Here is a 27,889-nt window from a genome sequence, read left to right as displayed (position 1 = left end):
TTTTGGCATTTTGAAAATGTTATATTTATAGGGAATCATACAATAGTGACATTTATAGATTGGCTTTTTTCATGGTTATTTTTTGTTGTATCAGTGTATTTGCGAAATTGTTGGTAAAATTGGTTTGAGTTGATGCTGTATTTTTTTCAGAGACTGAGTCTACTTTCTTCAGCCAGGTACCTGGGATCTTAGCACTCTGAAGTCACCTTGGTTAAATATAAGAAATTGAGACTTTCACAAACTGAGATGCATGGCCTGTGAGGGCCTGTATAACACACTGCTGAGATGCAAGCTTCCAGGATTCCAACCCAAGGTTCAGGGAATGGAGCAGATTCAGTATGGCTTCCTCCCTTGGTGAGCTCAGGACCATAATCCCCACTCTTCTTAGCCTTTTGCCGCTAAACTATCCTCTCTGGATCATGTTACATCCCCAACTAAAAAGAAGTTCCAAGCTCCTGACTTGTCTTTCTGAGATTTTCTCCTTCTCTGCATCCTAATCCAGTAATTTTTCTCTATCTTATTAACTTTTTATGCATTCAATCAAATGACTTTTATATATTTTGTTAAGATTTTCTACTTATCCTCAGCAGTGGGTAGGTCTAAATTACCTAGTCTATTACTACTGGAAACAAATGTTCCCAGTAATTTTTTTTTTCTCTGACCCATTAAGGGTTTAAAATACATTGAATTTTGAATAAAAAATTGTGATATCTGACTTTCATTAATGTCTAAATTCACTTAAGACAAAACTCAGGTAGAACAGTTAGGGGATACTGCCCCTTTTGGGAAAGGCACTTGCTCTTAACTTGGGTAATCTTCCCCATCCCTATTGTCTGTATTCAGCCACTTTATTTAAGTAACATGCCAACTTGGCCACTGTAAGCATTCTTATTAAATGGAAACCTTTCTAATTTAATACTTTTTTTGTTCCTAGAATCTAGTTCATTAACAAGATCTTCATTCTCTAAATTATGGTCACCTTCATTCTTAGCACCAGTATGGGGTATAGGACAATATTCCTCGTGCTATCCCTATTCAGTGACTGATCCTCCCTCCAGCCTATTCCAAAAATGACTTTCTTACCTCTCTAGGACCCAGCCTCTCATAATAATAACTCTAAGTCCAGTAATCAGCCCTTATTATTATTACTGAAAAAAAACTGGAACACATCCTCAGTAATTATTACAAGAGGCTGGTTGTTAAAATTCCCAGCACTACCCTTGATTTACATGGTAAATTTACTTCTCAGAATTTTTCTTATTTTTCAGCTAGTTAACTTAGTGTAGTAACGATTGCTCCTCCCACATGAAACAGAGTATAAGTAAACAGGAAAATGTGAGACATTAAAATTAACGTAACACCAAAATCATTATGTAGATTTCTAGATAACATTTTACAACTGTGAATTGTTTTATCAGCATATATTGAGGAACTACTGTTGCCTGTGTGTTGCACTATTTCATGCCCACATATGGCTTCAAAGTAATAGAATATGTTGGTTCACAAGGAGCTTAAATTTTATCTGGAGAGATCACATAGAAAGCACTATAAAATATACATGAAATACTTTTCTATATCTAAAATGACAGCATAAAAGAAAGCATATTATGCTACTAGAAAGCCAGTTAGAAAAGTAACAATAAGTTGAGGATGTTGAACAAGAAAGGCTTTTGAAAAAGGTTCTTGGGTCAATTTTCAGGAAAGTTTTAGACATAGACTTATGAGAGAGGGGGAAAGTATTCCAGCAAGTGGCAATTTTTGCAGAGCTTTTATTTTCAAGTGCTCAATTGGTTCATCTCTATTTTTTGTCAGCAGACTTTTAAAGGGGATTTTGTGGTGTTGGTTGGAATTGATATATTTTTAATGCTCAAGAATATGTAGACAGTCAAGTATTATTATAGGCAATCATCTCGAGTCTTCAGTTCAGTCTTGTCATCTTCCCTCTCAACAGAAATACTGCACTTTCTGCAGGAGGTAAGGTGTTCAGCATGTAGATGCTGACCTTAAGGAGTTTATGATTGATTACCTTAGAGATTTAGGCACCTAAGTGAGAAGTTAAACCACATGCAGTGGCTACCTAGCCATTCAAGAAATGTCGTAAAGCAGTGGATGATAAATATCAAAAACACCAGTACTGACAAGTCCCAGCTAAGTTCACAGGAGGTGTAATCCTTGGAAGAGAAAGGCTTCAGGAAACAAAAAATGTAACTTAAAATCAGTTCAGCATGGGAACCACAGAGGTCCTCTAATCCAACTAGATGAATCCCTTCTATGAAATCACTAATAAATGGCTCTCCTTTTTTTTTTTTATCCTCACCAGTAACAGAGGATTTGCTTTCATGAGACATCAATTTAAAAGTTTTAGAAATAATGTCCTTCCTTATACAAAGTTTCAAATCAGCCTCCTTCTTAAATTTAATAGTGCTATCCAGAGCTTCTCAGATCAGTGATTTGGCATCCTCCAGCACTCCAGTGTGTCACAGGTGTGCTGACTTATTTATTTCCTTAGCCCTCCAAGCTGTCCTGCAGAGACTGAAGTACCCACAGCCCCAGAACTATGGCCATGAGAAACCTCCTGTGTTTATTACATTGCCATAAATAGTATCACCTCTTATGTGTACTCTGCTGTAAAAAAGATTGTGAAGCATTGCTCAGTATAATGTGTCGGTAAAGAGATCAAGTCTCTGGAATCACACAGACCCAAGTTAGAACCTTGGCTCTGCCAGATATTAGTTTTCAGGCCTTGGAAAAGAAACTACATCTTTTCAAGCCTCAATTTCTACATTGCAAAATAGGTGCAATAATACTGCCTCCCTTGTGAAGTTGGTGTAAAAATTAAAGATGATAACATAATAGCACTAAAAGAATAGTATTATTGTTATTAGTTCTGCTTTTACGTTTTTAAATATGCTATAGAATTCTTCTTCTATTTTTAGAAACTTCATAATATTTAAAGCTAGTTTATTGTTTCCTCTCAGTATTCCCCTATGGGTAAATAGCCTAAGTTCCTTCAGCTTTTCCTCGTCAACATAAATTCAAGTTCCTTCTACATCTTAGTTTCTCTCTTTATTTCTTTTTGCATATGTAGTACTAAGAACTGGATGCATCCCTGTAGATTTGGCTTGATAAACTAGTCCTTGAAGTGTGGATGGAATAGGGCAGTGGAGGAAAGATATTCACGCTGGAGAACCGTGTAGTAAGCAAAGGAGAAGTCATAATACATCTGTCATGTTTATCAACAAATGGGCCTCACTGGCTACAAACATGATCGTATGGGGGAAAAAGAATTTTAAAGAGGGAGCATTGTGAACTCCTGTAATCATGTGACTATAGATTCTATCCAATGTAAAGAAATACCAACATAATTGTCATTAAAGGAGATCGATCTCTCTTTTGAAAGCAAGCAACCACAATATTTATGTGAGCTACAAGCAAAATGTCACACATACATACTATAATCCCTTTTTTCTTTTTCTTTTTTTGAGACGGAGTCTTGCTCTGTCGCCAGGCTGGAGTGCAGTGGCACGATCTCTGCTCACTGCAACCTCGCCTCCGGCTTCAAGCGATTCCCCTGCCTCAGCCTCCTGAGTAGCTGGGAGTACAGCCACGCGCCACCACGCCCGGCTAATTTTTTGTATTTTAGTAGAGACGGGGTTTCACCATGTTGGCGAGAATGGTCTCGATTTTCTGACCTCGTGATCTGCCTGCCTCGGCCTCCCAAATTGCTAGCATTACAGGCATGAGCCATCGTGCCCAGCCCATCCATACTATAATCCTTTTTTGCTCCCCTAGAATTGTCCAACAGGATGCTGGAAAACTGGAGATTATCTACAAGCTACACATACCCTGGGCTTTCAGTGGCTGTTGGCTATTGCAGTCCACTCTGGTTGAAAGAGGTTGGTGACACAGTTACCTTGTCCTATCCTAAGAGTCACAACTCAAGAGATTCAACCTTCAGATTTCCTCTATTCCTGACCCCTTTTATTTTGGCCTTCTGGTCTTTCTTCCATTCATTCCATATAGTATAATGCTTAGAATCTGTTGGTGTTCATCCCCCCCACCTCTGCTAAGTATTAGTTGTGTGACATTGGGCAAATTATTCTACTTTGTAACTCAGTTTCGTCTTCTATTAAAATGAGGATTTTTTTTTTTACAGTACTTTAACAATAAATTGTGACCATTAAATGAGATAATGTATCTATAGTGCTTAGAAGAGAGCCTGACAATAATAAGCGCTATTTATGTTAACTGTTATTTTGAGTCATTATTATTCATACATTCAACGAATACCACTGTGCTAAGTACAGGGGATGTGCTGGTACATTGGACAATCTCTTACCCCTAATGGTCACATTTCTTCTGATTTTGTGAGACATGCAATGACTTTCGAATCCGACTCCTGGATGCAATTTCAGAAGCTGCTGTTGGTAACTGTGGATGAGGCACTTGCCCTCTCTGAGCCTGTTTCCACATCTGTAAAATGAGGATTAATAAAATCTACTTGGAAGATTTGTTCTGACTATTAAAAAGAAAATATGCAAATTATCTGGCACATTTGGAGTCAAATATACTTTCCTTTTCACAGTCTTGTGGCCACACCTGAGGCTAGGGAACTCCACTCTAGGCTTAGAAAACAGTGCTGTCTTCTTAAGTGCTGGGGAGGAGTAAGAGGGTATGGAGGGAACTCATCTGCAGGAAGGGTAAAACCCAGAAGGCGTGGGAGGAGACGGAGACAGGAGGGATGCAGGGGCCGCCCCTGGCCTACAACTCCCGGGATGCTCCGGGAGCGCCCCGCCACGCCCCACCCCGCCCGCCGCGGCGGGCGCTGCCCACCCGGCGGAGCCGAGAGGCGTGCAGAGGCTACAAGTGCGGTGGCTGGTGATTGGGGGACTTTCTCCGGGAGCTGTGCCGGGAGAGCGCGCGGTGCTCGAGCCGCACAGGGTGGCCGAAGCAGAACGTGAGTGGCGGGGAGTGGGATGGGGTGGAGGGTTTGGGTGCGTGAGTGAGAAACCTGGAGCCTAGCGGAGCTGGAGCGCATATCCCCGCTCCCTGCCCAAGGTGCCTCCTTCGCCTCCGAGTACTAGGCGGACACATCCGTACCTCGAGTGCCTCAGTGGGTGCATAGTTCACCAGAAATAGATCGCCGGATCCGGCGGCGCTTGCTGGGGGCACCGCTGGCAGGTGCTTGGGGCTCGCCCTCCCGGCTTTGCTCGCACAGGGCGCATCCAGAGGTCGCCTCCCCGAGACCAGCCTTGCCTGTGTCAGTTTAAAGCAAATATTAATGCTTTTAATTGATGACAGATGGACGAGGGAAAGTGTGTGTCCCCTCGCTTTAAAGTGCAATGTCGTTAACTGGGCTTTTAAGCAGATCAGAGGAAAAAGAGGGAGAGGACGGAAGAAAAAAGAGTCTTTAGCTGGTCCCCTGGGATTATCCATTCTCCACTGAGAATGGAAGCCCCGGATTAGGGAGCTGCAAAGGAAATCGACTGTGCTGCTAGCATACCTCCGGTAGAACAAGCGAACAAGCGGGAGTAGCTTTTCTGTAAAGAGAGGTAGAGGCGGCCGTAGGGAATTAAGTGGGGATTTCTCTCTTCTTTTGTTATAAACTGAAAGTCTCAAAGAACCCTGCTGATTTTATCCAAGGTAGGCTAGTGTGATGACTTAATTGTACCAAAGGTTAATCAGAGCCTCTAATGCCTGAGAAAACTGGAAGAAGAGTTATCGGTAATTGATGAAGCCTGTTACCATCACTTCATTCATTGAGGGATCCTTTAGTGGGGGTTTGTTCTAGTTTAGTAGTGATTCTTTTGCCCTGTTGTTTTTTGCTGTTTTCACTGTAGAGAAACTCCGATAACAGGAGAAAAACGTTTTCTGTTTTGCTTTGTTTTTTTTTGTTTTGTTTTAAACAAACTCTTATGTGTAGCAGAAAACATGTCGATTCCCTCTCCCATATTTTGAGTTGCCAGGTTGACCTTAGGTGACTCTTGCCTCTGTTTCTGTTACCAGCTTTGGAGCTGTCGATTTTGAATTATAAGAAGCCTCAAGCCGTTGGGTTAAATCAATTATCACTCTGGATTTGGAAGCAAAATAAAAGGAGCCTTTGGTTAAAATCTCTAATGATAGTGGAAAGTGAATTTTTATTCCTTAGAAACATGGCAGAGGCAGAGAAAGGCAGATGGTTTTCCGCTCAAACCAAAGTTCTCTCCCAGAAATGCCCCTTGCTGCAGTCGGGGGTGAGGAGTGACATGTTTATAAAATTACAGAGGTAACCTTGGAAATAGCTTCTCACCTATTTGCCTCCACAGAACTCTTACTCTGTGGGTTTGTAGTTTGCCTTTTATTATCAGTTCACTTCTAGATTGGGTTTGTAAAACTATCCGGATGGTCAATTTCTTGTGCACGTGTGATAGCAAAGCATGCAGAGAGGGAGGAACACAGACCCAGGGAACGCGAGTAACAAATCCTGCAGCTGGAGCAGTCAGGTGTGTGTGTGGAGGAGTGGGTTGGCCCATTGTATTTTGCAGGGATTGCAGTAAGGTCTGTTGCCTGTACGCTTTGGGGTCCAGAACATGCTTCCCCCGTGGAGCAGTGAGGGAATAGGGCTGAGTAGAAGCACAGTGAATAAGCAGCATATGGTCTTGTAAATACAGGGCTGCTTGTCACTAGGGTCATTGGATGTATGAGGTGTAAGGTTAGCAGAGGTGGCCGATTAAGCTGGCCTTTTTCATCTACTTCAGAGCTATGAAATCAAAATGCTGAGTTCCTGCCCAGCTGATAGGGGTGTATAGTCATTCACGGATGGTGATGCTCCAAAGCTAATCTGTATTAGAATTTGCTCTGAACTAGGGAGAATGTAAACACTTACAGTCTAACTGAATTAACAAGTCTATGCTTCCCCAAGTCCTCCAGAAAATCGGCAGCTCTGCTAAAGAGGGCTCTTGCCTTTCTAATTTGTCTTTTTACAGGAAACTTGCCTTCTTGTTTGAGGGATCCTTTTGCAGGAATGCGCGAGTCCTTGGATAAATTTGGCTTGGTGACGGCAGTATTCTTTCTCAATAGACACTGCCACTTCCTCCACGCGCCTTTCTACCCTGACTTAAGTTTCTCAGTGTTAATCACTATGACAAGTGAGAGCATTTGCCCTTTCCACACTTTTCCTGCCACTAGGTATCCCCTCCCTTCTTTTGCCTGTTTGAGGTGGAAAAGGGGCTAAACAGGTGCAGCTGTGAAGGAAATGGGGACCCCAGGAGCAACACTCCTGGAAGTACAACCTTAGCTTCTGTTGGGTTCTTATCTAACTCTGTTGCTATTGGCAGACTTTCCGGAAGCTGCTGGGGGATGTCTGACTAGCTCTCATGGAGCTCCACTACCTTGCTAAGAAGAGCAACCAGGCAGACCTCTGTGATGCCGGGGACTGGAGTTCAAGAGGGCTGCCTGGTGACCAGGCAGATACAGCAGCCACCAGAGCTGCTCTCTGCTGTCAGAAACAGTGTGCATCCACCCCAAGAGCAACCAAGATGGAAGGGTCTAAACTTAGTTCTTCTCCAGCATCCCCCTCCTCCTCTCTGCAAAACAGTACTCTTCAGCCAGACGCCTTTCCACCAGGACTTCTCCACTCAGGGAACAACCAAATAACAGTGGAACGGAAAGTCTGTGACTGCTGCAACCAGGAATTAGAAACTTCTTTTACCTGTGTGGACAAAAACATCAACTTGGAGCAGCGGAACCGGAGCTCGCCATCAGCAAAAGGGCATAATCACCCTGGGGAGCTTGGCTGGGAAAATCCAAATGAGTGGTCCCAAGAGGCTGCCATATCTTTGATATCTGAAGAGGAGGATGATACAAGTTCAGAAGCCACATCTTCAGGGAAGTCTATAGACTATGGTTTCATCAGCGCCATCTTGTTCTTGGTCGCTGGGATCCTGCTGGTGATCATCTCTTACATCGTCCCACGGGAAGTGACTGTGGACCCCAACACTGTGGCAGCCCGGGAGATGGAGCGCCTGGAGAAGGAGAGTGCGAGGCTGGGGGCTCACCTGGACCGCTGTGTGATTGCGGGGCTCTGCCTCCTCACGCTGGGGGGTGTCGTCCTGTCCTGCTTGTTAATGATGTCCATGTGGAAGGGGGAGCTCTATCGTCGAAACAGATTTGCCTCTTCCAAAGAGTCTGCAAAACTCTATGGTTCTTTCAACTTCAGGATGAAAACCAGCACGAATGAAAACACTCTGGAACTGTCCTTGGTAGAGGAAGATGCGCTCGCTGTACAGAGTTAATTCTGGTTGTGAATATCTTGAGAGTCTACCTTGGCATTTTATAATATGAAAAAAGTTAATTTATAAAAATTCACAGTGCAATTTATTTGCCTGGCAAGAAAAGTTGATTTCACAAACCAACAGCCAGTAAGTGTTTTTATTCTCCATGTGTCTTCTATTTAGAAGAAAAGCCATGTAAGATGTATAAGAAACCACAACCAGCCACACCTATCCTTCTGAAGAGCTGAAGGCTAATTAATCTGTAATGGCCAAGAACTTCTACTTCGATAGAAAAATATTTCTAATGACACAGTATACAAATTATTTCTTTTACACAAATATATGATGTTATTCTCTGGACACTAGGTGGTCCTACACACAGTAGGATCAATTGCTAATCTACTTTGTGAAAAAGAACTAAGCACTAATCAATAATAAGGCTTACATCTAATTCTCAAAGGTGCTTATCCATTTTCTTGCTAAATTATCCTTCTTGTAATTTGGCTAAACACTAAAATATGGAATTTTTAGTTTGAATATTTTGAAGTTTGAGGATGTTGGGCTTTTCTTATTGTAAAAAATGTTATGTTTGAAATTATTCCTGTATTCAAAAATGGTAATTAAGTCATTAGGATAAACTTTCTAATAAAAGAAAATTATGTAAGTCATTGTAAGACCAATGTGAATTTAAACCACAGTGTTGGTGCCAGATATTAGCCAGGGTCACAGGCTCTTTTTTAAAATGAAGTCAAATTAGTTACTGATACAAATTTTATATTTTGTGATTTTGCCATCATACTGGTTATCTGTGCTCTTGAAGTCTGCTGGTTCTCACATCAAAGAGGCAAGGCATGAGACATTTTAAATATATTTCCAGACATCTAAACATCTAGACAGGCCTGAGTCATGATCAGCTCTGGTGTGCTTCCAGGTGACATCTTGTTATTGCTGTTTGCGGAAAACCACCAATAGAATTGCAGCTAGACTTCTGGGGACTGTGCCTAGCAGGCTGTATCACTTGCTGTAGGCCAAGCAAGCACTTCCCTCATGGTAGCAGCAGTCCTTAAGCCCAAAGCCAAAAAAAATAAAATGGAAAGAGAGATTCAATACACTGATTTAATGGGGACTGTAGTTATCGTCAGAATTCACCTCCCACTCACAATGGTCTAGATGTCATTCAGCAACTGTGAACTCTTGCCTCATAAAGCACAAACTCTTCTCTAAGAGCAGCATGATGAGCAAGGTGCTCACTTTGCAAGACACACACTGGGTGTTCACAGTGACAGACCGCCTCATTATGGTGACGGTTCAGAAAAGGGATGGGAAATGCAGCCTCAGAAATACCTTACATTTTGCAACTCTGCCTGGAGCTTTTTCCAACCTGTGCTGTAAGAGTTGTAACTTCCACGATTGCATTACCAGGATCAGGGGGTCATTCTTAAAGAGGACAGGAGCTGGGAATTGGTATGAGACAGCAGGAATGAGGAAGTAAGAAAGTGATTTCTTTGCAGATTTTTAAAGGCTATTTCAAATGTCTGAAGTTTGTGTTGTTGTGGACAACTGTGGAATACATGGGTGACTTTGGCAAAATGTGTGAATCAGGATATTTATGTGGATGAGCTCTCACGGGTGTCAGAGACTGATTTGATGAGTGAGGTATGCTGCATATGACTAAGAGTTGAAGTGAAATACAAAAAGGAGGCTCAGAAGATGGTAAAAAGAGAGGATGGGCATATGAAAGAATTATTAGGTAAAAATGAGAAATTATATAGGCATCAGAGGAAGCTAGACATAGTTAATTGCCTTATGTTATACAGCAATACTGATTACTGAAAAGAAAGAATTGAGATGACATAAACATGATTTTTGCTTTCCGTTGCTGTTTTTTTTTGTGTTTTTTGAACAAACTTTGTTTTACCGTGACTCTCATTTCATGATTTTTGTTGAGGCTGCCTTACCAGTGGTGTAAGTTTTATATTCTGAAGATTTCTAAGTCCAGCTCTAGCCTGCTTAAGGATCCACTTTAGATGATGTTGAAACAAGAAGGAAACGATCTGCTGAGTGAGTAGGTCTGAGCTGTGTGTTAAAAAAAGAAGGCATTAAAAAAAAGAAGGCATTAAAGAAAAAACTAATGTTTATTCATAGAAGCTAAATGAGATCAACTGAGTTTTGTTTTTATTTATTGGTGAAACAGGATTAATTAGCCAAATGGCAGACTAAACTGAATTAATGTGAAATGAATTTTCAGTTTATGAAGGAAGAGGAGTTTGGGAATCAAGTGTTAGGAGGTCTTTTCACTTGATAATAAAGCTTTTCATGTGGAAGCATTTAATGCATCTTGCAGGGCTACCAAATAATATAGATGTGATCTAGAGGTAACATTTTGAAAAATGCCATTTTGGAAGAAAAAAATTCAACAGGGAAGAAAAAGACCTAACACATCAAAATACATTTCCTTTCTTTTCCCTAGAATGCTATAATTTCCTTTAAAATTTCAAACCGAAATGTGGTAAGTAAATGCACACTTCAACATTATTTAAATCTAACATATAGAGCACATCTCTTTTAAGGTTCTACTTATCTGAGGGCAAACCATTACACATTACATGATTTAGAAAATCATCTGAATGACTTCTTTTGGGCTGTGGTGACATTATTCAGATACTTGCCTTAATCGACTTTTCCCTGGGTATTTCGTTTATGTAGCCCTTATCCATCCTGCCTGAATTCAATATGAAGATTACTTGAATTTAAAATGATGGTAACACAGGCAAAGAAAAGCCATGTGCTTTATTTCCTGTTGGTCCCAATCTGACAGAGTGTTTTTGGCTCTAGAGGTACTTTGGCAAGACCAGGTGATACATTCTACAGACATTGGGCATACAATACCTATGGTGTTGGTCTTGCATCCTTCGTGGAGATTTATGACCTTCCATCTATCTCTTCAACATGGTGCTGATTGTTACCTATGAAAGTTTTTATTGCTAGTCCTAGAGAAGAAAACCATATTTCAGTGGTTCTAGGTCTTTAGCTTATTTACATGGTTTTAGAAATCTAAACTCAGAGTCATCTTCCTAATCCCAATGAGAAGACAGCTCGTCTTTCAGCAGTGTGGCCCAATGGGGTGAGTTACAGAAAGAAAGCTGTCTTTCTCCTTTATTACTGGGATCTACACGCTGCTGATGGATGATTTAAGGCTCCTAATATCTTTATAAGCCAGTTCTTTTTAGGGCACCTTAAACTGTTAGTGATAGAGTTTGCAAAGAGTTTTCTTTGCAGTGCTGTGTGTCCTTCCCACCCACTGGGAGCTCTTAAAGCAGATCACGTAATAAGATGTACTGGCCCCTCATATAAAGAACAGCTTTTCTTCATGCTCCCCACTGTGTAGGTGATTTATAGTTTAGAGAAAGACAAGACTGCTTGGAACCATGAAGTTCTTGGAGGCCATGGATGATTTTACCCACATGACTGCTATAACCCTTGATTCTGTTCTATCAAGTTACTTGCCTTGATATCACATGCTTTGCTGTCTGCTTAAAATATGAGTTCATCCCCCTCATACTTATTTGTTTTAGGGACCCAATTGGACCAGTGCTGGCACATGCCCTTCAAGGTACAACTTCTGAAAAGAGACTGTGCCACCAAATTATGTGTGCCTTTACCTCAGTCCCCCAGGATAAGGGGTGACTTAATCCTGATAAATGAGTGACTGGGCACCATGCTAGTTAAATATTGAGAATTAAAAGCCTGAACCCAATGGCTCTACTCTTTTTTTTACACTTTCCGACAAACAAAAATTCTAGGCAGGAGCATGTGAACATTTTGGTCTTCATCTTTCACATGTGCAATGGTAGGTGTATGCAAAATTTTACTTGGGTTGTCAAGTTAAAAAAGTGTTCTATGTGTATATCTCTTAGGAGAAGGTTTTTCAACCTGAAGATCAGATTTCATTGCAGCAATTAATGCCATCAAAAAAACGTGGTCTGACAAAAAAGATTCACAACCTTTGCCAGTGGTTCGCCTATTACAGCAAGATGTAATACTATCAGTACTTACTGTTCTCTGTAATGGGTTTAACCTTTCCCAGAATTGGACATAAAGAATGACTACGATGAGAAGATTATAATGAACTCTTACTGGCTTTTCCTAGTCTAAAACGAGTGCTTAAGAAAGAGAATTAACATATCATTGCCTTTTGGCTGATCTTTAGCTATATCTTTTTTTGGTTCATAATATTCTATATTATCTTCTCCCAAATTTTATAAGTCTTGGGAAATAATTTGCCTGCCTAGTGCGTTGACACTGTAAAAAGAAAGACGTTATTTTAAACACATAAAACTGATTTCAAGAATCTGTGGCTTACACTTAAGAGTGTACTCGTGGTTTATGTTTGTGTGCAGATTTATGTGCACTCATGTCTATGTGCATTTGGACTATATTTTATAGTTATACAGCTTTAATATCCAAAGTTATTGTTAGAATAATTTTATTATAGGAATTTGGCATGCCTTACTGTTGACATTAAGAAGAAGAGAAGTCTTTCACAAGTCATGAATGAAGAATTTGGAATCAGCCTCAGAATGAGATGCCATAATTATTATAAACCTGTTTTGGTTGTTCAGCCTCCCACAAATATTTATTGATTTGTTTTTTAACTCCTCAATTTCAGGCTCATGAGAGTGTGAGATATTTGGAAATTATTTTACCGTGAATTGTTATTTTATTTCAGGGGACTATGGGGAGTATATTCCTTTGTTTCAAATTTGGGTAACTCCCTGTGTTTCAGGAACAGCTCTCCCTATTTTTTCACTGCCATCTTCAGGCTTCCTAGCCAGGCTCCAAACAAATGTCATATAAGAAAGAAAGATTAATTATTACATATTGTGTATTTAGAGTTCGTACCCTGTGGTTCTTATCGTGCTTTTAATTTTACTTTTCTTGCCAAACAAAAATAATTTGACATTGATTATGTGCTTTTTGATATTTTCAAGGGCAATTATTAAGGTTATGAGCTCTTTCTTAGGGCACTTGATGCCTTATATGTTAATAGCAAGTGTGTCATATCATTTTAAAATAAAACTATTCAAAGGCTTTATTGTGTTTATTAAGCTTAATTTAAATTGGGATCTGTAATGCTGATTTGGTCTAAAATTATATTTGAAATTATTTGTCCAAAAAAATTAAAATGAATATTTACCCCTAATTTAGGTTTGTCATTCTTCTTGCTACCATTTCACTATATAATGTAGACTGTGCCTTATTTTTTGTTGTTTTATAGGAAACAGTCCAAGTTATTTGGGTTTCTCTAAATTACTCAGTATTAGAGTATACATTTTATGATATGGAAAAAATACATGAATAAATATTTTTTAAAAACACTTATCTGAGTGTCTAGAAAGCTTTTAGGTGAGAAACAAATATCAAATTAACTTATGCACCTGCTTTTAATCTTCTTGTAATCTAATTTTGATCTCCCTTTTCATTTGAAGAATGTATCACAATTTATATTATTAACTGGAATTTTATCCTTATTGTATATAAATGCTGTCAAGGTCAAAAACTCTAAAGAGACATTTGGAAGTGAGGCCCCATATCTTGCTCCATCTATTTTGAATAAAAATTGGATCAAGATTCTTATCTACATCCTTTATAGGAAGAAAGTCTACTTCTTTAGATGATATCTATTTTTTTCTAGAAGTTCTTTTGGATTTTGTTAACCACCTCTGATCATTCGGAATAAGCTAAGTGATGCTGTTACAATTCCACAGCCTCTCACTATATGACTCTTGCAGGTCAGCAGTCAAGGGGACCCAGTCTGATGCAGCCACCTTTTTACATGTCTCTAATTGCCAAGCTAGAGGGGAAAAGAGTCTGAAAGGTCTCAAAGAGACACTGCACCAGGTCAACATGTATTTAGTCAGGACTAGTCATATAGTCCCACTTAAGCCAGGAAATGCAGTTCCATCATGAGCCCTGAAATGAGGAGAATTGGGACTGTTTGGCAAATGACACTAATGACTACCATAATTTCTAAGGTCTTTGTTTTGTTCAAGCAGAGTGTGTGTCAATGAACATAAATATTCTCATCTTCTCTAATGATCACTTGATCAATTTAATATTAATACATTTATACTGGGGGCCAAAAATGCTAAAGATCTCCAGAGAAGGCAAATTTAGTAGATCTGTATTAAATGCTTAAAAAGAAATGGTCACAATTATACTTTAATATTACCTATAGGATTTTATTGTTTAATCATAAAAAGGAGATTAAGCCAACATTTGTCCTTTCAACTCATGGACAGGAGGAAGTGCTTACTTTCCTAGGTCCTTACTATGTATTATTTAATTTATACCTCACCTCATTTAATTCTCACAGCATCTCTGCAAGGCAAGTGTTATCTGCATTTTACAAATGAAAAACTGAAGCTGGAGAATGTCAAATAACTGGCCAAAGTTATATAACTAATAAGTGGTAGGAAAAGAATTAAAATCTGGGACTCCTTCACTAAAATTACATATTTACCCAAGTTTAGAAGGAATATGACCCTTATAAAAACATCAATTTATACTAGATTTTTTATTTTGCACTTATTATTTTATAAACTGAAGAAAATAGCAGGCTTGTGATCTGAGAAATAAGGAACCCTTCCTATAAAGAAATCATATCACTATTTTGCTTTTAGGTAATATAGTGATTTATCAAAATATGTCAAAACTATCAACTCACAGCCATCCTACTTCTTACCCCTAATGAGATTCAAGTAAGCTTATGCTGACACTTTTCCTTGGAATTGAAAAGAAAATGTAGTTACTCTATGTGCACAACAGTGAACATAGAGTTTATCTAGTCTCTAGTAAGGGATCCAGGGACAGAGAGAAAGTCAAATTGAGTGCTTACTATGTGCCAGGCATTCTGCGTTCATGTGCAGTGTCTTGCATAATCTCCCAACACATCGAATAATAAAGGCTTCAGAACCGTGGAGACAGATGACCTGAAGTTTGAATGCCTGCTCCTCTACTCTTGTAATGACATCTGAGCCAAGTTTCTTCATCTGTAAAATGAGAATAATACTGTTTGCCTTGCAAGACTCTGATAGAACGTAAATAAGAAAAGTTAGAGAAAAATGAAAACAAATCCTTTTCTCATATTCCATCATAACAGCTACCATTATCTTAAGTGAGATTCTTTGTAACTGCAGAATATGAGTTTTTGTAGGTACTTGGGATCCTATATGTTCATGCTGATTATCGGCTGATGAAAAACTGAATTGGGCCAATTGTCAGATGATTACTGATCATCATGATAAAACATAATATTTTTTTCCTTATGCTCCTTTCTCCTCCTCATCCTCCTTTTCCTTCTTAATTTCCTCTTCCTCCTTTTTCCCACTCCCTCTTTCTCTCCTCCCTTCCTTCATCATCATCATCATCATCATCATCATCATCATCATGTGGAAACTGCTTATTTGGATGTCTCTTACTTCCACCATCATAAATACATCCCTCCAAGAAAGAAATTTACATCTCCCTTCATGAGCGGAAAAACAATTTGGAAAACAGTCTTTTGTTTAATTGTGGCGTATGGTATGTAAATATCTTGTACTACAATCTTCTAGATCTTGAATAGTCATAACTCCAATCATCAGCATGCCATGTGGCAAAATATTAATATTTAATTATTTTTTGTTTTAAGACAATCTCACTCTGTTGCCCAGGCTGGAGTGCACTGGCGTGATCTTGGCACACTGCAACCTCAGCCTCTTGGGTTCAAACAATTTTCCTGCCTCAGCCTCCCCAGTAGCTGGGATTACAGGCACCTGCCACCGCACTTGGCTAATTTTTGTATTTTTAGTAGAGACAGAGTTTCACCATGTTAGCCAGGCTGGTCTCAACCTCCTTAACTCAAGTGATCTGCCTGCCTCGGCTGCCCAAAGTGTTGGGATTACAGGTGTGAGCCATGGTGCCCAGCATAATTATCTTTTAAACAAAATAGCTTTTACCATACCAAAACCCAACAAAATCCTGTCATTTGGTTGAATTGTTTTTAACATTCATAGTGTTAAAACTTAAAAGATTCTATCAATGAGCACTCTGACAAAAGACTGTTCTTCATTGCCATTTATCCAGACCACAGAGTTCATGTGTTTATATTTATCTTTGAATTTTATTGAACCTTGTCCACATTCTGCCAAATTAGCAAAAGTAACTGTTCTGGAATACAAATGACATTAAGAACAGTTGCTAAAAATTGAACTCATTTTCTCCTGATACTGAAATGGCATAATCAGTGATGCCCCCTGCTGCTGAGTGGATCCATAGGAGGGAAACCAGGGTACCAGAGCAGGAAGAGGGTAGAACCACCAGCCTTCAGCCATACCTTATACAAATGATGAGCTCAGGAAAGAATTTCTTGGAACAGAATATAAGGGGGCTAGGAGAGACAGAGGCTAGACCCTAAAGAGTAAAATATGAAGCTGAAAGAGATTTTGAGTGATAAAGGTTCAGTAGTGATGCTGCCTTATGTCAAAGAGCATTATAAGGTCAAAGTTGTTTTTTATAATCTCAAAAGAGCATTGTTGAGCTGAAAAAGAGAAGCCATGGGTCAGGAAACAAAGGAACAACTCAGGCTGGAGGCAGGAAAATTTTAATATGGTTATTGGCACACGGAACTGATGGGAAGCAAGTAACACAAAAGCCTAAGTTTGTAAGGGAAATACATTGCCAAAGAACCCATGAGCCTTAGACTATTTGAGCCTTAATAAACAACACTTGAGTCCCCAAACTTGTAGCAGTAGGAAACAGGCTAGAAAATGTGTTATAACAGCCCCCAAAGAGGGCATGTTCCTGAATATTTATTTTAGATGTGGCCATAGATAAAACAAAAGGAAGAAACTCCTAGGGCCTTGAATGAGGGGCCTTGGAAACAATGGACAAGTGATTCCTTCCAGAAAGAAGGACAGGGCATATCCAAAGAATTTACCCCACCCACAGGGCACAAAATACATCACAATGCCTGACTGACATAGATTCAGCATTCTGATGAACCAATGATTATGTCAGATTGTTTCTTATGGTTATCATGTCCCTGTTCCATTATTATATGTTTTACATGAGGTGTAACATATCTTCTGTTTATAGTTTGCCAGATCACAACATCTGGCAACTTTATGAGAATACTATGTACATTTTGGAGGTCTTGGATTTGGAGCTGGAGGCATGATCTGGATGGGTCCTTTAGTCTTCCTCCTTGGGAGCTGAGTCTTCGTGTGTAAGAAAGGACAGACTAGCCAAGTGTTGTGGCTCACACCTGTAATCACAACACTCTGGGAGGCTGAGGCAGGAGAATCACTTAAGGCCAGGAGTTGGAGACCTGCCTGGGCAACATAGTGAGACCTGGTCTCTACAGAAGAAAAAAAAAAAAGGAAGGGAGAGACTATGGCACATCTGCCAAAGATCCATGCCCATTTACTTTGTGTAGAGTTTTTGCTAGAGAACAGCAGCCTAAACAAGGGTTGCATTTCCCAGTTCTCTTTCCACTTAGGTAGGTCCAAATGGCTAATTGGCACCAAAGGAATGTGAGCAAAGTGACATGAATTACCTCCTGGCTCTAGTGGTTAAGAAACCAGCATGCCTTTATGCACTTCGCTTCTCAATCTGGTGGCTGGATGAAGCTGCCTAAGAACTTACAGAAGCCACATTGAAGACGTAAATCCTCCAGCAGCCTGGTTTGGGGGGCTGTCTGCGTCACTATTATTGAGAACCTTAGGCTGTTAAAGGCTCTGTCATCTTCCAGGATTACTCTGGTTGTTAATATCTAGCTGGCAGACAGAAAAAGGGACAGCGTTGGAGATTTTGTGGGAGGTTTTCAGTCCAGTTGGTTAGCACTTGGTATTATTGCCACATCCAGCTGCAAGGGAGGTTGGGAAATGTAGTCCAGCAGTATATCTGGGAGAAAGAAGAAATGAGTTTGAACAGCTAGCCAGTCTGTTCCACAAGGTATGACCTGCTTATGGTTAATTTCCTATTTAATGTTTGCTTTTCTACTTATTTTCTTCATTTCTACATATCAAAATCTCCCTCTAGTTCACTATGAGCTTTGCCTTCTTTTTTCCTCAAGTGAATTAGGTTAAGTATCTCATGGTAAAATCTCAGTTTAGATCACATTTGGTGTATAAGTCATATATGGCTGCATAATCCATTACCCCAAAGTGTAGTTTAAAAAATTAAACTTTTATTATCCCACAGTTGTCTGTTGGTCAGGAATTTGGGAACAGCTTAGCTGTGTGGTTTTGGCTCAGGGTTTTCTCATAAGGTTTCAGTCACGCTGTTGGCTAGGGTTATGGGCATTTTAAGGCTTGCCTGTGACTGGAGGATTCGATTCCAAAATTACTCACTCACATGGCTGACAAGTTTGTGCCGGCTGTTGGCAGGAGGTCTTGATTTGATTCCTTACTACTTGGACCTCTCCATAGGGCTTCTTGAGTTTCCTCCAAACAAGGCTGCTGGGTCCCCTGAGGAGAGGGACCCAAGACAGAAAGGAAGCTGCAAAGAATTTTATGGCCCAGTTTTGGATGTCAAACACTGTCACTTCCACATCATCCTATACATTAAAATAGTCGCTAACTCCAGCCCACAGTCCAGGATAGTGAAACTAGGCGCCACTGTTTTAGGGGAGGAGTGTCAAGAAGGAATGCGTACCTATTTTAAAACCTTCACTCTCAGTATTTTGATTTTTCTAAATCCTTCTATTTTCTTTAGTGTTGCTAATATAGTACCTCTTTACTTAATTAGTATTTTAATTATATGTCTATTTTAATTCCTATTTTAGGAATGTTAACTGTATCTTTTTTTAGGATATATTGATGAGAGTGTTGAATTTGATCTTTAAAAAATCAGAGCTGACTTTGAGCCTTGCAGAGAAAAATCAGGCTCTCAAGCTAAATGGAAGGAAACAGGTCTGTGGGTGTGTGCTCCAATGAATAATAACTGACCTGAGTGCTGAGCTGGGCACTGCACTTCCAAATTTAATATGTGTATCATGATTTGGAGGAAAACTTCCAGTTCCAGTCTCTTCCATTCCTTTTCAGTGCCAAATTTGCCAATTCTCAATCAAAATATCCATAGTTATCTAACGTAGTGGAGAATCATTACTACATCATATTAATAAGTAACTTACTTATTGATGCTTACATAGGTTAATAATAAAAGTTAACACTATTGAGTGCTTATAATGTGCCAGGCCCCAGTTCTCACATTTATTCATTGAATCCCCATGACAATCCTGTGAGGCAGGTCCTTTTATTATCCTTATGCTATGCATGAGCAAAGTTAGACTTATCATAGAAATTATTAGCTTCCCCAGGGTCACACAGCTCATGAGTGGCAGAATTGGGATTCAAATCCACTTAGTACACTTGCTTGAGGTTAAAGTTACCAAGTGGTGTAGCTGAGGCTTCCCATCCAGATCTGACACAAAAATTCATGCTCTTTTCATCTACAGTAGGCTGCCGTTTACTTCTGTAGTTCTTTTCACCCAAACTGCTTGCCCTTCCCTCCGCCAAGGCCAACCTCATGGATGATTAGTCACATTATCATTGATCTCTCCCTTCTTTAAATGGCTGTAGCACTTTGTATGTATTCCAGAAGTCACTCAGTATAGGCTGCCTTAATTGATCACTAATTGTTTCAAGCATTGGTCGTTTCTTTCCAACTAGACTTTAAAACTCTAGGAGAGTAAGGACCCTCTCTTATCTCCACAGAACCCAGATCAATACTAACTTATACTAGTCACTTGATGGTTTTTCCTGACTTGCAAAGATGGGAACATCCCATCTAGCCATATACAAGTCAGCTGGGCCCCAATGCCAACACAGCCTCTTACCTTGGTTTCCAGTATAGGAAAATAACCCAAGGAAGAAAAAACTCTCTAAAGGAAAATCACAAGTCAATTAAAGTTAGAAAACATGACCCAAAGGAAAACATAAAAGAACAATGTGTTCCACTTGGAGAGCCAAATGCTAAGCCATGACTTAATAAAAATGTACTAGTTTACAGTAGCTAATATACACTCAATAATTAGTATATAATAGTTAATAGAAATATTCACTCTAACCAGGAATCAAAAATTCAAATTAAAATATTAAACTATGGTAAAATATGGTAGTTTTTACCATAAAAATGGAAATTATGTTTCTTTTTTTAAAGTAACATTTAATGTTGCTATGAAAGATGATACCTCATACATTACTTTTCGGAGCATCCATTAATACATTTCTTACTGGAACATAATTTAACAGTATTTATCTGGAGTCTTCAAGGTATCCTTTCTCCCAGCATCCTGCTTCAAGGAAATTTAGAATAGAAATATTCAAAAAGATGGATAAAAGTTTATTTATAAAGACAGTTATCACTGAATTAGCTAAAAAAAAAAAAAAGGAAATACTAAAAAAACCTCATATCTCAACAACAGGGAGATTGCTGATGGTGTAGGCCCATAAACTAGATTGCTGTACAACCACTAAACATAATTTGCAAAGATCTTTAAGAATCTGGAGAAATGTTTATAAAGTAACATTAAGTGAAGTAGCTGATGATGCAGCGCTTTCTCTCAAATATAGCATCATCCCAATTATGTGCTATATATGTGATTTATATATACATAAGACCAGACAGAAACATATTGAAATATAAACAGTGTTATCTCTGCAGTAAAATTATTGATAATTTTTTTGTATTTTGTTATGTGTTCTAAATTTGTCTTTCCTTTTTTCTAAATATGCTTTAAATTTTTTAGCAAACATTTATGTAACACTATACGTCAGCACTGAGTCAAGGAATTTATAAATATTAACTCATTTAATTTAATCTTCCAAAGTTCCCTATGAGGTAGGTAGTTTTGTTATGTCCATTTTATTGATGATGACATTGAAGTGTAGAGAGGTTAAAATATTTCCCCAAGGTCACACAGCTAGTATATGGTGTTAAGTCCATATGCTTAACTATGCTATGACAGTGAAAAACTTTGAAATGAGGAAACAAAATAAAATAATGCCTAATTAGAGAAAATAGTAAAGTATGAATTAATTACCTTGACCTCCCCAGGTTAACATAAGAGGATAAGAAAGCAACCTGAAGAACTCAGTTATCCATCAGGAAGACTATTCTGATGTCAGGATTGTTACACTGAAGTGAGTGACAAGGGACGATGTGGGACCTTCTCAGCGAGACCAGAAAAATGAGATTGGTTCTCCTCTGAACAGCTCATGTCTTCATGCTGAGGGTAGGGGTAGGAAGGAGGCTCTCAAGGTCCCTTCCAGGCCTAGGATTCAGTGATTCATGAAATCATGAAGCAAGGTGGCAGGACCCAGTTTTTCCTTTACTTACATTTATGCTCTCATCTTTTAAAGGAGCCACAAAAATGAGACTGCTTCCTGTAAATATAATATCTTAATATCTTTTTCTACAACTGAGACATAATCCAAGTACTTTCTAAGAAGAGAGAGAGTCCGCTGTTCTCTTACCTTTCTTCTCAGACTTGAATAAGCCGACTGAGGAAAACAGAGTAGAAAGAAGAAACTGTCAGCATATTGTCAGGTAAGTATAGGAATTACACCATATAAATAGCTACCATGAATAATTTATGTGGAAGCTAGATGGCATTATTTGTGCTGAACTGTACTTCATCCATTTTCCTTCCTTTTATTTTGGGGTTTTTATGAGTTTAGGTTTTGTGTCATTATATACATCGGAGGAAAAATAAATATCTGTTTAACAATAAAAACATTCAAATTTGTTAAAAGGCCTATAAGATTCTGGGAAGTTTTTGTTGTTGTTGTTGACCTCTATCTAGTTTCAGTAGAAGAACAATTTAGTATAATAATTGCTATTTTTTCTCACTATACTAAACCATACCAGTTTTTTAAAAGGAATCATTTTATTTTATAACAGTGGACCCACTCTGCAGCTTTTTACTCACAAATTGAACTTCCTCTTTCTCCTCCTCTCTGTATTTGGTCATATTCACAAAGTCTGTCCATGAGCCACTTGGTAGGTGGAAACATTTCTGACAAGATCTATTGATCTATGGAGAAAGTCCAATGAAACAAGGACTAAGTAAGTAATGAAAAATTTTACCTAGGAAACAGCAATAAAAAGCTAAGATATGATGTGATAAAGCTCCATAAAAGATATTTGTAGGGCACTGTAATACCAGGCTTAAAAAAAAAAAAAAAGATGCTAGAAGGGAAATTGGAAACTGGCCCCAAAAAGTGTTAATAGATAACAAATAAGCACTTCTTGTGAGACTGTTGAAGAGAAAACTCATAAAACTTAGAAAGGAATTCACACATATCTTAAGATTGAATCTCTACGGGGACAAAATGATCATTGTGCACCTGTTTTAGAAAGGTGGTGAATTAAAAAAATATATATATTGCTCCTCTTTGGCTTACAGAAAGTAGTAGAGAGAGAAGCCCAGGCTAGGAATATAATCTGTGTATGGTAAAGAGAAAAAGTGGAATGGCAAATGTCTCTGCCAAAGTACATGGTCCCATCCCTTTATTTACTAAAATAATAATAATAATAAATAAAGAGAAAGCTGTGGCCTAGTTTGGGGTCAGAGAGAGTGAGTGGAAAGGACAACCCACTACTCTATATGAGAAATAATGAAGAATTTGAGGGTTGGGCACAGCCAACTAGGGAGAAAAGAGGATAGCAGAGAGAAAACAACAGAGGCAGAGGGCTCAAGAAGGTGGCTGTGGGTGGAGGCTTAAGAAGGAAAAATGCGCTTGCTGAGAAATTCTCAGTTGCAAAGATGGTTGAAGGACTTTGAAGATCTGTGATGTGACTTTTTTTTTTTTTTTTTTTTTTTTGAGATAGAGTCTTGTTCTGTCGCCCAGGCTGGAGTGCGGTAGTGCAATCTTGGTTCACTGCAACCTCCGCTTCCCAGTTCAAGCAATTCTCGTCCCTCTTGAGTAGCTGGGAATACAGGCACAACACACACCATGCCCAGATTTTTTTTTTTATTTTTATTTTAGTAGTAGTAACGTACTACTACTAAAAATAGTGTTTCACCATGTTGGCCAGGCTGGTCTTGAACTCATGACATCAAGTGATCCACCCGCCTCGGCCTCCCAAAGTGCTAGGATTATAGGCGTGAGCTTCCATGCCCTGCCTCATGTGATATTTTCAATATTAAGCTGTTCCCTATTCCAAATTGTTCTGTATGTTGTCTCTCAATATCTTCAAACTTTGCATACAAGTCAGTCACACGTAACAGCCTCATGTCAAAGGGTCCATGGGAAATTTAAGGATAAGACATGGAAAAGAAGGCATGCCCCTTGGAATTACCCTTCTACTGAGGTCTACTTGGCAAAGGTGACAGCAGTTGACAGAGATGGTTGTTCAAGAATTCCATGATCCTTAGGGAAACAGGTGAAGGTTTGAGCCAGACCTGAGAGCAGCAGGTAGGAGCTGGTGGTAGCAGAAAAGCAGACCCTCATATGCACCCGCTCACCTTCAGTTTTTCCCAGACCTACCAGAGGAAGGTGGGCATTGAAGAGAGTTGTGCTATGACAGGGGAGGGAAGTGGGGGTGTGAAAGGCTACAACACTTGGGTTACAGGAGGAGCTGGTGGTATTGTGGTCAGAGACAACACCTATGTATGCCATGATTATATAAATTGAATTTTTCTATAGATAATGCAAGAGGTACTAATTTTTTTAAATGAAAGTAGCATAATCAGATTTTAATGTTAGAAGGAAAACTCAGATGATAGGATCGAGATGAGATTGGAAAAGTAGGTGAGGATAGTTGGGAAGATTAGGAAGGGTCCAAGGATAAATAATAAACTAGGATGGCGAAGGGAGAAACCAAGAGGAGGCAATAAATTAGTCATTTCAAAGGTCAAATCAATAAAGTTGATGGTTAATTTGAATGGGGTGGAGAAGTGAAGGAAATTGCTTGAATTATTAGTCACTAGCCAAGGTATGGAAAGCTTAGGAAAAAGCACGAGGTTTAATGGGAAGGATATGTTGAGTTTGAGGTCTGTGGGGAACACCTAAGTGAAGATGGCTAATGGTCAGTGGAAGTATGGGTCTGGAGTACTGGAGTAAGGCTGGGCTTATTTATGATATAAAGTTTTGTGACAATATTCTCTCGGCCCAAAATTGGGATCCAGAGTTTTTCCAATTTCCAATGGCCAGTGAATTTATTTTCATGAAATTTTTACAAATACATGTGGAAGTGTATCATTTGATTTCAACTAATCTTCTTTGAGTAAAAGAATAAAGCCACTTGAAATCAAAATGTCCCTGAAGAAAAAAGGGTATATGGTTACTATACTTATACTTCATCTATTTCAAAAAGAATTGATGTAATTTAGATGTTAGACCAAAGCTTAATGATAAAAAAGATTAATTAGAAATTGATAAGAAAGAGAAGAAAATATAAGTAACTAGATCCCTGAAATTAGTCAATAACCCCAATACAAGTTTAAGTTAACTTGAGATTTCTGTTAAAATTAAGAAGGGGTGAAGAATATTTGATCAAAGTTACAAAGTATTTGATAAAAATGAAGGCCAGTATTAATTTAGGGAGAGAAACAATTCTTGACACAAAATTCTATGGAGAATTTATCACACAGATCTGTATATAAAGGACACTGAGTAACAGTGAAAAATGGTTTTACCAAAGCTGCAGAAGTGTTCTCAAAATGGATCCTTCCTATATTGACCCTATTTAAAAGCTAAAGACATAATATTGAGTCCAAAGGGAAGATACTTTTTTTCAGAAAACTAAGATACCATGGCTCAAGTAGGTTGCTTTTGGATGATAATTAAAGGAATGGGGCCAGACATCTTTTGAGGATTGGATAGTGAACATGTTCTGCTAATGCTCAAATCTTAAATATTTTCAAGCAAGCTTCTGTCAAAATTGCTGAATGTCTACTCTTTTGTTGTTGAATTCTCTGATGAGTGTTTAGGTTTTTGACATTCTGTGTATAGATGAAAGTAAATTTCAAATTCTTCAGGTTTCAGACTGTGATGGTTAGTATGAGTGTCAACTTGACTGGATTGAAGGATGCAAAGTATTATTCTTGGATGCATCTGTGAGGGTGTTGCCAAAGGAGATTAACATTTGAGTCAGTGGACTGGGAGGGGTAGACCTACCCTCAATCTGGGTGAGCACCATCTAATCAGCTGCCAATGCAGCTATAATAAAGCAGGCAGGAGAAGATGGAAGAGCAGACTTGCTGAGTATTCCGGCCTTCATCTTTCTCCCATGCTAGACTCTTCCTGTCCTCAAACATCACACTCCAACTTCTTCAGCTTTTGGACTTTTGGACTTACACCAGTGGTTTGCCCTGGGGTTTTTGGGCCTTTGGCCACAGACTGAAAGCTGCACTGTCGGCTTCCCTACTTTTGAGGTTTTGGGACTCGGACTGATCACCACTGGCTTCCTTGCACCTCAACTTGCAGACAGCCTATTGTGAGACTTTACCTTGGGATTGTGTGAGTCCATTTTCCTTAATAAACTCCCTTTCATATATACATCTATCCTATTTGTTCTTCCCACTAGAGAACCCTGACTAATGCAAAGACCTATGGGAGAAGAGTTGAGACTGTATTGTGAAAGTTTTGGAGGCACATTTTATGGTGGCCCACGTGGAAGACCTTACCATGTTTCCATGAATGAGGGCCTCTACAAATTTTGTAAAAGTCCTTCTAACTTGGAAAATTACTTTGCATCTATTTAATCCCTTATAGAATTTTACCACTGAAGGTTAAAGAATATAATTTTGGCTTGGAAACTTCAATAATTTGTCATCCCAGCCAAAAAAAGCAAACTCTTTATTGCCTCTACAAAGAACATGTCTATGAACCCATAAAATCCAAATGAAATAACCCAATACTTCAGCTCTCTTTTGATTAGTTAAAAAGAGAGAGAGAGAAAGAAAGAAGAAAGGAAGGAAGGAAGGAAGGAAAGGAGAAATAACCCCCAAATTAATAATATAATAATAAAGTTATCCCTCATTGCTGCTTTCACTGGACACCTTCAAATATTATCTCTTTTAAAATCCTACTGGATGAGGTCATTTAACCATACCTATTTAAATATTAGGGAATACCAGTAAATGCAAGTATTTTCATTGTTAATTAGATTATGCTAGTGCTACTGAAAATAATCTGCCAATATACTTGTTGCTTTTTCCAAAGCTCTGATACGAACCAAACAGTTTGGTTCTTACACATTTGTTTTCACATTTAGAGAGAAAGCCTACCCCAATAAGAAAAACTTGTCAAAATGCTTATGAGCACTTTAGATTTTAGATAAGAATACTCCATTCCATTTATTGTATGTAAGTATAATAATTTAGGACAATATGTACAGTCAATCTGTTTAAAAATTCTGTCTCTATAGATCGTTAAGTATGTGATAAATCTTGAGCTGTTATTAATGTTGAAAGTAACTAAAGATGGCCAGGCGCGGTAGCTCACGCCTGTAATCCCTATTCTTTGGGAGGCTGAGGAGGGTGGATCACTTGAGGTCAGGAGTTTGAGACCAGCCTGGCCATCATGGCGAAACCCCATCTCTACTAAACATACAAAAAATTAGCCAGGTGTGGTACCGTGTGCCTGTAATCCCAAGCTACTTGGGAGGCTAAGGCAGGAGAATCGCTTGAACCCAGGAGGTGGAGGTTGCAGTGAGCTGAGATTACATCACTGTACTCCAGCCTGGGTAACAGAGTGAGACTCCATCTAAAAAAAAAAAAAAAAAAAAGGTAGTTCCAAATTGCTAAGACCTTAGTTAGGTTGTGTTTCCTATGGGGTGCCCAAGCTCATCACCATCTCTTAAAGTCCGGGATGATGGAAGCCTCTCAGAATCTTGACTAAAAATTCCAGTATCACTGACAGCGAGAGCAGAGAGTACTCTAAGTAAGGCAGATTTGTCAGACCTGAACCTCTTTTCTCAGGATTGGCTAAATTCTGATCACCAGTTCAAACCTGGAACTCAGTGCCAAGGTCTTTAGTGTAGAAACAGCAAATGTGCACTTATGCAATCTTTAACTCTTACACCTATTTCCAACCACAAGTTAATCAAGCACAGAGAATGCATTGAAGTTGTGTGCCTGAAAATGGTAACCACATTGACTTCATAGGCTGAAAACGGAAGGGGAAGAGACTAGAAGGCCCAGACACATCAGACCCCTAAAAATGTGATATAGCGGGTGGATGAAGACTGATAAACTCAGCTTCAATGAGTTCTTACGGATTTTCTGCAGCTGGATAACGAGGCAGAGAGTTCATCTCTGGCGAAACTGGAACTAATCTTATTCCTTAAGATGCCTACGAGAGTAAAGAATGTTTTTAAAGACAAGATACAAGCATTTTTAGCAGCCAGCAAATTGTAAGTGGAGATAAGACAGAGTTAGATGAGCTGGAAGAAGAGCTATCCTTCCTTGAATAGCAGTTCAAGCTCATATTCCCTGTGTCACCATTCAGACATGACCTCTGCCAGCTGAGCCTAATGCACAAGCGCAGCGTAAAGAAATACTCTCTCTTGGAATGGCATCCAGCAGGAAGAGGCAGGGCATTTTGTCTCAAACCAACTTGTGCATACAGAGGGATAAGGTATTA

General features: G+C 39.0%; 1 protein-coding gene across 1 annotated transcript; it reads left to right on the top strand.

Annotated features, from left to right (window-relative positions):
- Nucleotides 1-4,838: 4,838 nt before the first annotated feature.
- TMEM74 (transmembrane protein 74) lies at nt 4,839-13,455 on the top strand. Its single transcript, XM_054499876.2, has 2 exons — nt 4,839-4,957; nt 7,317-13,455. Exon 2 carries the CDS (start codon nt 7,356-7,358, stop codon nt 8,271-8,273), a length of 918 nt encoding a protein of 305 aa, XP_054355851.1. The 5' UTR covers nt 4,839-4,957; nt 7,317-7,355; the 3' UTR covers nt 8,274-13,455.
- Nucleotides 13,456-27,889: the final 14,434 nt, after the last annotated feature.

The sequence above is a fragment of the Pongo pygmaeus genome, chromosome 7 (genome assembly GCF_028885625.2).
Source record: "Pongo pygmaeus isolate AG05252 chromosome 7, NHGRI_mPonPyg2-v2.0_pri, whole genome shotgun sequence".
Classification (NCBI taxonomy): domain Eukaryota; kingdom Metazoa; phylum Chordata; class Mammalia; order Primates; family Hominidae; genus Pongo; species Pongo pygmaeus.
Note: the sequence above shows the minus strand (reverse complement) of the source record. Positions and strands in the feature narration are given on the sequence as shown.

Bases quoted from the DNA above. Each gene is read 5' to 3' on its own strand.
- TMEM74 (XM_054499876.2), top strand. From the start codon at position 7,356: ATGGAGCTCCACTACCTTGCTAAGAAGAGCAACCAGGCAGACCTCTGT.